The sequence below is a fragment of the Salmo trutta genome, chromosome 4 (assembly GCF_901001165.1).
Source record: "Salmo trutta chromosome 4, fSalTru1.1, whole genome shotgun sequence".
Lineage (NCBI taxonomy): Eukaryota > Metazoa > Chordata > Actinopteri > Salmoniformes > Salmonidae > Salmo > Salmo trutta.
Window position 1 is genome coordinate 31,425,127 of NC_042960.1, and position 13,071 is coordinate 31,438,197.

Sequence of the window (13,071 nt, forward strand, 5' to 3'; positions counted from 1 at the left end):
CAGTAGGCTTATTGTGGAATAATTCTAATGTTAAGGTAAGATTTGAATGGAGACAGCTGATCTGAGAGTAGCGCTGCTTTTCTTTTGATCCTATAAATATCGACACATGGTATAACGACGCACCTAGCGAATGTTCACTCTACTTGCTTGTTTGGGAAACAAAGTTGGCTTGTAAATAACGATGCACCTGGTACGATTATCATAATGCTTAAGTTACAATGCAACTGGGAAAAGAGGCCCTGGGCAATAGGAAAGGCCACAATTTGTGTGTGTGTGTGTGTGTGTGTGTGTGTGTGTGTGTGCCTGCGCGCGCAGGCTTACGCGAAAGTGTTATGAGTGTCTTGATTATTGTTCAACATGTTGTAATCATATTCTCTGATCGCTGGTTTGAAACCAACATGGCTGAATATCTCCACCAGGTGACCAGAAGAATTAGAGACCAGAACTAGAGGTTTTCTCAGGTCCAGAAATTTGAACCTGGACCAGAACGGACCCGAGGACAATCAGATCAGGACCAGAACAGACCTGATATATTTTTTAAAGGGGGACCTGGACCCAAACGGACCCGAGAACAATCAGACCCAAACCCAAATGGACCCGAGGACAACCCAACCTAGACCCGACCTGTACCCTAACAGTTCCGGGTCTAGACCAGACCCGATGGGAACCGAGTGACCAAATAATTATCTTTATGAGCCAAGTTGCTCTTCTGGTTAACGACGAGGTCTTTATGTGTTGGCTAAGCCTTCTATAAGTGAATAAATTCACCTTATTAGTGTAAAATAAATATGATATAGGCAATGCAGAGCCATGGTCGGGTCCTTTTGGGTCCACTCTGGTTTATCAGCTGTAGTTAAATAGACCCATGACCCCATGACAATCAAACAGGACCCGACCCACCCCTGAGGGACAGGTTTTAATTTTGGACCCAGACCTGCTCGGGTCCCAGATCGGTTTTCGGGTATTCAGGTTTGGGTATACCCATGAAGACCTCTAACCCCAGACCTTCATTCTGACTCCCGGGAACAATCGCTACTACTCCCTGGCATTCACGATCATGAATGGGCAGGCTCTGGAGCGGAAGACATTATGTTTCTTTGTTGTTTTACATAAATTAAAGTGTTTACTTTTCTTCAGCCCCATTCCTCAGCTTTAATTGGCAGGGATACCGTGATTTTAAATTATGAATTATGCTTCTAAAGGTTTTGTTTATTTATGTGTTCGTTATTTGTGGAAATGTATAACTGAAAATGTACATTTTTTTGTTTTATCTCCAATTTGTCATGATTGGCCATACGGCCTTCCCTGTGGCTCAGTTGGTAGAGCATGGTGTTTGCAACGCCAGCATGGTGTGTGAAACGCCAGGGTTGTGGGTTCGATTCCCACGGGGGGCTAGTACAAAAAAAATGCATGAAATGAAATGTATGCATTCACTACTGTAAGTCGCTCTGGATAAGAGCTTCTGCTAAATGACTAAAATGTAAAAATGTGTCATTTTAAGAAATTCATAGACTGTAATGTTGCAACATTGTTATTGCTAGAAGTATTTGTACTTTTACAAATTATCAGGTTATGTAATAGAAAGAAGGTAGAAAAATATAACCCAGCAAGAGAGTAAGAAATTACCCACTGCTGGGTAAATAAAAATAAAATAATGATTACCCAGCAATGAAGTCAAAAATAACCAACTGCTGGGTCAAACATGAATAACAATAACCCTGAGTACACTGAGTGTACAAAACATTAGGAACACCTGATTTCAATGACAGGCTGACCAGGTGAATCCAGGTGAAAGCTATGATCCCTTATTAATGTCACCTGTTAAATCCACTTCAATCAGTGTAGATGAAGGGGAGGAGACAAACTATGGGATTTTATGCCTTGAGACAATTGAGACATGGATCGTGTGTGTGTGTGTGTGTGTGTGTGTGTGTGTGTGCCATTCAGAGGGTGAATGGGCAAGACAAAAGATTTAAGTGCCTTTGAAAGTGGTATGGTTTGTGTCAAGAACTTCAACGCTGCTGGGTTTTTCACGCTCAATAGTTTCCCGTGTGAATCAAGAATGGTCAACCACCCAACAGGATATCCAGACAACATGACACAACTGTGGGAAGGATTGGAGTCAAGACGGGGCATTATCCCTGGGGAACGCTTTCGATACCTTGTAGAGTCCACGCACCGACGAATTGAGGCCGTTCTGAGGGCATAAGGGGGTGCAACTCAATATTAGGAAGGTGCTCCTAATGTTTTGTACGCTCAGTGTATATTTCGTTACAAAAATCCATCAATGGATTTGTCAATGTTGAGGATAAAACGAAAAACGACACTCAAATTTCCTATTTCAATGCACACAAATTGAGTGAAATTAACTTAAATTTCAGACAATATTGAATACATAACTGAAAATATGATGCAACTTAAAATGGTTATTTTAGGGACCGGGAGGACATTATTCTATCAAAAGGTATGGAAGAAGAGCAATATGAAGCAAATTCATGCATCGAAAGTGAAGGCCTAGAACCATATTGTTATGTGTGATATTATCATGATCAATTGATCATGTGTCCATAGTAAATCCCTTTCATATCCATCATCAGTGCTGCCAGTTCTACATTTAAGGTGTTCTAACTCAGGTGTCCATTCGATAAATCAGCCATAGACCAGTTTACAGGGCGTGATATTACAGATTGTCCATGTTGTTTCCTCTTGGCTTTTAACAGTATCATCCTGTCATTTTGTATTTTGTATAGGCCTACCAAAGCAATTTTGTCGCGCATCTGCAGAGCGCGACACACATTCTCTGTTTTGGTCACTTTAATGCATTGTTATGACGGTGCGAGGCTCTGCGATGATTCTACAAAAGGGACGGTTAAAAATGGGCAACATCATATTGTTTGACAGAAAGTTGCAGCTTGATAGAGTGGATTCTTCAAGGGGGTGAAAATGGCGAATTCCCCCGCCAAAAAAGGAACGGATGAGATCCTGCCTTCTGGTGGGTAGCCTATAGCCTTGAGGGAATCACGGTGTCTACCGTGAAAAATCTAATTTGAGATTGCGTTTAAATTAAAAGTATTTTTTTCCCCACTCAAGTAGCCTATAACATGACACCTTCCGCGGCACCTTCCTTTTTCCTTTTCCTAGATGAAAAGAACAGTTTTCCAGAGAATGGCACGTGACGAGCTGATCATTCGGCAGTGATGTAAAATAATTAACATAATAGCCGTAATTAAAAGCCCGCTAACAATGGCATTAATTTATCATACCGTTTTACTCGCTTGCTGCCCCCAACTGCTCTCCGATAATTAATTAAATCAGTTGCCTTTCAAAAATCTGTTTTCAGGAGCAGCTCTTTGCACACTTGAACAAATTCTAACTTTTGCATTTTTTGCTGTCATCTTCCTCATTATACATTTTTTATTTATTTCCTGCACCTTTTGTTTACCCATTGAACACCTACATCCTTGTGGTATCACACTCTGACAAAAGGCCCCTCATGTTATTAGCGAAATAGACCCATTTTATATATATAAGATCAGTGGCCTAGTCAAGTTGCACAAATCGTTAAATGAACCTTATCGACAATACACTGCTATATCAACCGGCACATCAACTGGAAATATTTTCAAACGAGTCGTTGGACCAAAACCAACATTTTCACGTCAGATTGATGTATTAAAAACCATCTTGATTAGAGTGGTTACAATCATCTCAACCTTAGATTTTTTTTTAAATCTCAAAATACAGTCTGAAACGCTGAAACGAAACGTGGTGAACGCCAAACAGACCCACAAGCGTCAGGCTAATACCAGGAGCCATAGCCCTTAATCTGCGGCAGCTCCAGCTCCACATTTTACTGGAAGGGAAGGGTTTAAACAGAGGAGAGAGCATCCTTTGATTCTGCAGCCACCCCTAAAGCGATTATGCACAGCTCACCAAGAACGCGCCGAGTCTTCTGATTATTTTTCCTCTGCAGACAATAACACATTAGTCGATGTTTAGGATGTTTTAATTGTGTATGCTATTAATTAATAGTGAAAAGAATGTAGCATTATGGCTTATACAAGTACAGTGCAGGAATATATGGCTGTGCGTAATTAAATATGTAGCCATGCGTAACTATTACGCGCCGTTCCTGCTTCAAGTGCAGCCTTCTACATCCCTTCCCGTTTCCATTCTAGGAATTTATTTTTCTTCAGAGCACACATTCTCTCGCGCTCTCTCCCTCTCTCTGCCACACCTTTCAATTTCCTCCTTATCTTTTTTTATTTGAGCAATTTAATTAGGCAGAAATTCTATACGGTTTTGCCGTATAGGGTGGTATTTGTTTCTGACCTTGCTTGGTAATCACATTGCAACGCAACGACGCGGCGACTGTCTACGGTCTGTCAACTGCTATCTGCTATCGCTGCTGCGTCCTCTAATGGGTCATAGTGAGAGAGTTAGCTTATTATTCTAAAAGGTTTTGTCGGGATAAGCCGTGCATGTGCTTAAATGTAGGCTACATTTTATTATTAAACTGCGAAGGTATAAAAGCGGATTTACGAGGCTTCGAAAGATCACAGCGAGGAGGGGTTTGAACCCCTTTCGGTGTAATATCGTAATAACCCATTTACGCTGCCTGTCTCTCACAACATGCTGCACCTCGGATTTAAAAAAGGAGCCTTTTCTGAGATGCCCAAATCTAGTCAATAATGCACAAACAAAAAGAAAAGCATCCCCCCCAAAAAACAAACAATATGATATAAACATAAAAACGACCTTGTGAAAAGAGAAACAAACATGTTACGCAAATAGTTGTGTAGTGTCATTGTTAGCGAGATAGGCTATAGAAAGGAGTCGGTGTGCTGTGATTCCATCTGCTAAGTAGCTCAGTATTGATAGACTACACATCCCACAGGTCACCGGATGCTTGCCTGAGCAAGAGATTAGCTGAATGCATGTCTAATCGGGGGGCCTTGTCCCTTTTCACTATGACACAATTATTAACGATATGATCGAATTAATCCGACTTTTATTCAACAAAAGGAGCAGCCGCGTCATAGGTGCACCACTGGGCACGAGCCCCACGTGCCAGGGAGAATGACAGGGTGAATTAAAGGATAGAGAGAAGACCGAGGTCGCGGCAGCGAGGCGTCTGTTTTCAGATTAAATATCACCCAAACCCTCGATAACAAAATACAGGCTCGGGAATGAGGAATCTAATGACGCCAGAAATTATGTAGCCTAATATTAGATCCTCAAATTGTAGAAGACGTTTCCTTTATGCATTGGTAAAGGTCTATTTTCGATTTACGTATAGCATATTGTTATAAATAAAATAAAATAATTTACAATGTAAAATATAGCCTATAAATATAATGGTTATAATATTGTAATAATATTGCAAAATGATAACATTTAAAATAATAATTAGGTATATTATTATTAACAATAGGCCTAATTGAGTATTAATAATAGTTTCATTTTAAGACCTAAATAAAGATGATGTAGTCACATAATAGTGTTCTATAAGCAAATAATCAAAGTATTAGGGCTGTGTGCTGTCTAAGGGAGTTGCAACGCCAATGTGCACAGATTGCTGTTTAGCTTTTCAATGGAGGCCAGACGAGGGGCTTTGAACTGAGCGAAATAGACCTGGTCATGGTTAACTGCTACTCCGTTCCCATCGTAAAGTCATTTACACATTTTTGTTAGTTCTAATGGAGGGGTGGTAAGAATAATTGATTGTGTTGTCAATTAAATATATTTTCATTAAGGCAGGAGGTGGGTTTCAGAGCGAATCAATAGGACGTTATATTGCTTGTGCACATAGAACATGTAAGATAGGAAGATTCTCCTTTTTAATTTCTTCTAAACAAACCATGCAACGGCAGACCTAACACATGAGCAATGGACCTTTCCTCTTTTGAGTAGATAAACAGTGCTATTTGTCCGACCATCATCAGGCTGTTCGCACGCTATTATCAGAACATGGATGGTAACGATACTTCTCCTGATCCTCTCCATCCGCTCGCTACAATGACATAGGGCAACATTTTTCTCATAAGACCCAGGAAACTTCTCTATTCGTTTCTACATTCTTTCATGAGAACAGCCCACATATTTGGGCGCATCTTCACGGTTGTGAATGGAACTTTTGCATTCACCCGGTCCCGTATTTCCTACTTATTCATATGCTAACATTTACGATGATTAGGTCGTTAACACCTCTGGCAAAATCTGCTAACAATTCTTTATTTATTATTTTCCATTGTTGTTGCCTAATACCCTTCTCACCTTTGACAAATCCACTGAATTAATCGACTGAATATTTGCCATACATTATCTGGTTCAATTTGCAAAATCCAGCGTGAAAGTGAAACTTGATATTTTTAGTAGGCCTATAATAGTTTTTCTTATAGACAGTAAAATAAGTATGTATTTGGCCAAAAAGTCTTATGCCTAAAGTAATAATTATGCGTAAAGTAATGTGAGTACTGAGCAAGCAAACATTATAGACTAGCCTATAGCCTATTTCCCAATGGAATAACATTATTATATTCAATGCATACACAACAATAACTAGAAGAGATTCAATTAACTTAGCTGTCGACGTTTTCATTCAGCAGCTTTCAACACAAGCAATTTGTTTTAAGCAAAGTTAAGATTTGGATTTAACGCAGGCCCGAGTTAATGCGCATCAGATTTTTCAATCATGCAGGCCAATTTTATTTTTTTTCTTCCCCCAGCTACGGTTAAATTGTCTATGACGGACGAACACAGCCAGAAAGTGGAAAGCAGCATTACTGTTGTCCCTTTGTTGACAAATCCATGAAACAACTTCAGTTTGCATGGCTTAGCAGGGGGACGTCTGACGTCACCCAATCACGTGGCAGGACTGATAGTATATCTTAAACTGAAAAAGTAATCTTTCAGACAGTCCTTAACATAGGCTTTAAAAGCACTTGTCATCTAAACTTCGCACTCAAAAATCACTCTTACTATGAAATAGCGGTTGAAGGACATCGTGGTGTGAAGCGCACCCACACCAAAAATCTAAAAGAGAAGACGCTTCGTAGCCTAGTAGACTGGATAAATATTTTCAGAAGTTTAAGTTTCTCTGGCAGGCCGGTCTGACCTGCATTTAGAATCCGGCGACATCTGATCTAACCGCTACGTGCCGCGTGCGCACCCACGCACCTAGATCCCTGGTTGTTTCTCGGTAAAGTAAGTTGTGATGACCCTGTCTGGTGGCAACAGTGCCAACGACATGTCCGGTCAGACAGTGCTCACTGCCGAGGATGTGGATATCGACGTGGTCGGCGAATGCGATGAGGGAATGGAGCGGGACAGCGACTGCGACAGCCAGGGGGGCATGCACGACCGCTCGGAGGAGGTGGAGGAGATAGAAGTGAAGGAGAGGTCCGGGAGTCCCTGCGAGAGCGCCGGGGAGGGAGAGACCAAAGCAGACAGCACGGAAAGCGCGTCGGGTTCCATAAGCAGCAAGCCAAAAAACAGCCTGGTCAAGCCACCCTACTCCTACATCGCGCTCATCACCATGTCTATACTCCAGAGCCCGCAGAAGAAACTCACACTCAGCGGGATCTGCGAGTTTATCAGTAGCCGGTTCCCGTATTACCGGGAGAAGTTTCCAGCCTGGCAGAACTCCATCCGCCACAACCTGTCGCTGAACGACTGTTTCGTGAAAATCCCCCGGGAGCCGGGCAACCCTGGCAAAGGCAACTACTGGACCCTGGACCCACAATCGGAAGATATGTTTGACAACGGCAGCTTCCTCCGGAGGAGGAAACGTTTCAAGAGGCACCAGCCAGATATTCTCAGGGACCAGACAGCCCTCATGATGCAAAGTTTTGGGGCTTACAGTATTGGGAATCCTTACGGACGTCATTATGGAATTCACCCAGCCTACACCCATCCAGCAGGGATGTACCCTTACATGCACCCGGTAGGTCCCATGCTTCCCCCGACTGTCCCTCTTTTGTCCTCCGCTGAGCTGAACAGAAAAGCCTTCAACTCCCAGCTCAGCCCCAGCCTTCAGATGCAGCTTAACAGCCTTAGCACAGCGTCTATGATCAAGTCCGAGCCCTCCAGTAGACCGTCTTTCAGTATAGAAAACATCATCGGGGTATCCACTTCCTCGAGTGCACAGACTTTCATGCGGCCTCCGGTGACTGTTCAGTCGGCGTTGTTGAGCGCACATGGCCTAACCAGGACAACAGCAGCTATTGCACCAATTCTTAGCATGCCATCTAATATCATGTCCGGACAGTTTTTACCCTCCGTAACGTCAGCAGTGTCCAAATGGCCTTCTCAATAAAATACTTATATTTTTCTAGAGACTTGGAGGGACTGTATGCAGCACGAAATAAGCAGCATTGGACTCTGACGTCCGCCAATCTGTAGCCATGTAAAAACAAACAAAAAAAAGAGAGAAAAAAGGAATGCTTTTTGTACAGGTAATATTTGTACATATTTGTAAAAAATAAAGAATTTGACTTGTTTGACCTTTACCTATTTTATCTTTGGTGTTTGAACTGTACAACAGTTGTAGTTATACGAGTTTTCCCGATATTATTTCTATTTTATTTTGTATGGGAGCTCCCTGTTAGTTCAAAAGAATCAACTATTTTGCTTTGATTTTTCATACAAGCAAGTTACGACATGTTCTTATTCTAAGTCTGGACAAATAGTCTGTTTATAAATCCAAATATATGTATTCTATGTAGCTCTATTGTGTTGTAAAATGGATTCATTTGTTATTAAATAAAAAATAAAATAAGCAATAGCAGTATTCATTTTCTTTATGTAGTTTTTGAATGATCTGATATAGATCTGCTGTGTGATAATTACTATTGAAACGTCTCTAATTGAAACCATTTTAATAGTTGGAAATAATCTGAAAGTAGACTTGGATATGACAAACTATCAATATGGATTTGTAAGCAAATAGCCTAGATCAAAATGTAAACATATTTAACAATTAAAACTAGATTGCAAACCGGTGCATTTAATTTAAGGCCAATAATAAAGGTAGGCCTCTATCCTTTCAATATGTCTATTGCCATGCTTATGATAATTAGGTGAGAGTGTAATGACGTGTTTATTACCTCGCGCAAGTAATACATTTGTAACTTAAAACACAGGTAATTTCCTAAAGTTAAAATGTAATATTGATATAAAATATGCCTATTGATATTACAAATTAGGAAATCTTTAATTTCATTTAATATCCCTTCATTATCAATATCAATTTACAGTTAGGCCTAAATTCAACTGTTTTTAAAAGTAGTTTGTGGTTTGTTATTATGATATCATGTTATAATTTGGCATGACAATAACTTTATCATTATAGCCTATTTGTGCTCGTGCCTCATGATGGCTTATTTACAGATGTGAAAACAATCAAATATATTTGAACAGGAATAGAAAATAGGCCTAAACACAAATCAGAAATTAGGCTACTCTGATGTCTTGAAATTATAAGGCCACAGAACCCTCGATTCAACATTCTGCCTCCTTGTTATATCGCTACCTGGGGCGGCAGGTAGCCTAGTGGTTAGACCGTTGGACTAGCAACGGAAAGGTTGCAAGATCGAATCCCCGAGCTGACAAGCTAAAAAAAAAAAACACTGCTACTAGGCCGTCATTGTAAGTAAGATTTTTTTTTAACTGACTTGCCTAGTTAAATAAAGGTAAACCTTGAACCAAACATAGAAGCATTAGAACCTTTATGCAAATGATTTTGCTGGCTCAAAATAGTAAAATACTTTATTATCAAATAAGTTGTCACTAATGTTTTCACTAACATTACTAACTTGATAAAGGAAACAGGATTTCATCATGAGAAAGCGTATGCAGTGCAGATGCTCTAGCCTAAACTGTTAGCCCAGATGCCGAGACATGAAGGTGTCCTATTACAAGAGAAACTAAGGAGATATAAACATGTTTGCGTGTTGCTACTATAAAAGTAACACTTAGTTTCACAGTTGTGTCTGGCTAATCAGTTTTACACAACCAGCAAATGGTGGATGGTGTGTGTGTGGCCGGTGCAGTGCACAGGGGTTAGGGGGGGGCTATTTTTAACTGATACTCATGTGAACAGAGAAAGGGCTATCTTCTTGAATTCACTTTCAGTCTGAAGAAGCTGCTGAGGCAGTGCTTCTCAATGACACTGGATAACGGGGCGCCCATTCCACGACTGACTTCTTATTCATTCAGATGAGACTACACTGTTATGCGCATTGCTCCGATTTGATATCGCATACCACCGATGATTTACAGGACGTAGCGATGCAGAGGCTTCTCTTAGAAGACATATATCTAATATGATTCCATATAAGCCCAGGACTACAGGCTTTCGAGGAAAAATAATGTAGTAAAATGTAGACCTTGGGACTTCGTTGTGAGGGGAGATTTGTAAGGCCTACAATCGCTTTGATAGGCGATTGTTGATCCTATATTAGGTTATAATGTCATGTCTAATTGAAATTTGTGTATTAATAAACGAACTCTTATCAACCGACGGTTGTTCATTAACATGTTTATTTTTAAATGGCAAGCTGGTTATTTTCCAAAAAACCCTGACTGACGCAATGTGGGTATGTGTCTCATAATTATTACCATGTTCTCTATTATGTCTTAAGTAAGAGTAATACATTTTAATTAAGCAGGCAGTATAACAATTCATCTCTAGCAAAACAAAAACATCAGCAATTGAGAACACTTAAGCCTACATAGGTCTACAGTTTATATTGTCATGCAATACCGGAAGGCTATTAGTTTGATAATAATATGGCTTTTATTCGATGGAGCAATTCCCGCCCCTGTCTTTTTCGGATCTGCCTGGTCTGTGATCACTGTTAAAGAATGTAACACACAATAACACACACATAACCGTGCAACAGCAATGACTTGTGAACATCGCTAGGTGGCGTTTATTGACACCTGTATTCTTGTGCAAAGCCATTTAAACACAGAGAAACATAAGGCAAGTCCTAAATATCTTCCCTGGAGCATTATATGGGTGACTTTCATCAGGGGCTACTGTTCTGTTAGAATAAGTAGCTTCATATACTGGAGTGGTTTGGTAGATCTTATTTATCTTGGAATAGAGACACTGTGACATTGTTTAGATTCAACGGGATTTGATAGTGTGTCTATTTTAGGGGCAGCTGGTGGGAAATAGTTGACTCTTTAACAAGTGCAAGGTTATAATAGAGCCCGTGCTTTTTATATACCTGACGTCAAGTTGTAACCTTCGATGGGTATTGCAGCCGTGGACCACCAGAGCTCCTTAAGCAGACTGACAGGGGCTGCCAACTCGTTTTGACAATCACAATCCTCCAAATAATTGTTCTGCATAATGTAAGCTTAAATATCAGGACAAAGTGAATATACTTTTTATTCTTGTTGCAGTCTTAGGTTGCTTTGACGAATTGTTGTGCACAATATGTAAGTCTTTTCATATTGTGCACAATTAAATAATTGTCTTTCCCATAATACTTTCTTCAACAACAAAAAAATCGGAGCCCATATGAAAAATAAGCTATTATAATGAAATTATTTTGACTTGAAATAAGATGAAAAAACAAGCATAAACTATTTATGGACTACAATAACGATAATATTTTTAGCTATTAGTTATATGAATAAACTTCAAATTGGTATTTAAACATTCATATTTATTACAGGTCTCGATCAAATACATTTTTTGGATGGAAATTACGCATCCCCCACAAGCCTGGTTTAGCCATTTGAAGGTTTTAAGATTTTGCCGTATAGATAGGCTATATAGGCTAGTAAGCTACTATATGTCAAATATGATGAATAGGCTAATAATCATACTGACATAGCCACGTCTTTTCCAACGAAATGGCTTACAACACGGGAAGAATGATCACCTGCGCACAAATGTTTGGACGCGTTTCCGTTTTAGGGTGGCCTAAAAATCCTATAGAGCTCTGTTGAAAGTTGCTGCGCTTAGTGGATTGCGCGGTGCTCACAATCACACACGACGTTGACCTTTGCAGCTGCACCTGCTCTCGCGTCCTGCACAGGTGGGTTGTATGGATAGCGAGGACAAGCGGTTCCCACAACCCCGTAACACACTCTCAATACTGACAGCACAGTCAGCATGGAACACCACTGAGCTTCTCTCGTATACTTGACATAATTAAAAAAAAGAGTCTTGCATTAATATAGTAGGCCTATCCAAAATCAAATTTGGCCTGTAAATGAAAGCTTAGCTGAGTATACAGTATATAGCAAGGTATTTTGAGTGAAGATTGAGTAATACTAATAGCAATATTACAGTATAGCCTCACCTATTATTTACGTTTATTTACAGTTGTGTCTGTGTATAAATGTGTTCTAAATGTTTGTATTTGACATGTACTAGGCCTACAACAGAGAAAACAAAGAACACATTTCCCATATAGTTGCACATAAGGGCCTTATACTGGCCTATGTCATCTGGTTAACACAAATTGATTCTCCCAATAAAATAAATTCTCTAATATGGAACTCGAACCTCTAATATTGCAAATGACACATTCCCATGATGATCACTCTGTTTTATACTGCCTACTTTATTAGCTATGAAAGGTGTTTCAGTTGGGAATGTAGGCTACATTTTGTGTAGCCTATTTTTATACAACGAAGAATACTTTATTGATCCATTTTCCAGATGACACATAGCTAATATTCCAGGTGACATTCCCAAAATAATATCTCTGTTTTGTAGGCCTATTTCCCACTGTTTCTTAAAAATGAGAATACTTTATTGATCCATTTCCAAGGTGTATCAGTTTATCCAAAGTGCAATTTACTGGGAATGTGTATGTATGTGTGTGTGTGTGTGTGTGTGCGCGCGTGTGTGTGCAATGAAATCTACAAATACATTTCAATAATTACCTATGATCTATGGCCAATGGTCAATAATTATATTAACTGTGCAAACAAAACAAAATGGTTGCATATTATTATTATTATATCATTATTATTATTATTAATATGGCTGCATACCTGGTTGTTGCATTTAGCTACCAATGCCATTGTGCCATTACAATGTTG

At 39.8% G+C, this 13,071-nt stretch overlaps 1 protein-coding gene across 1 annotated transcript; it reads left to right on the forward strand.

The window, feature by feature from the left end:
* Positions 1 to 6,896: 6,896 nt before the first annotated feature.
* On the forward strand, positions 6,897 to 8,783 carry LOC115192227 (forkhead box protein D3-B). Its single transcript, XM_029750491.1, has one exon. It carries the CDS (start codon positions 7,217 to 7,219, stop codon positions 8,315 to 8,317), a length of 1,101 nt encoding a protein of 366 aa, XP_029606351.1. The 5' UTR covers positions 6,897 to 7,216; the 3' UTR covers positions 8,318 to 8,783.
* Positions 8,784 to 13,071: the final 4,288 nt, after the last annotated feature.

Excerpts from the sequence above, each read along its gene's own strand:
- LOC115192227 (XM_029750491.1), top strand. The coding sequence starts at position 7,217 with ATGACCCTGTCTGGTGGCAACAGTGCCAACGACATGTCCGGTCAGACA.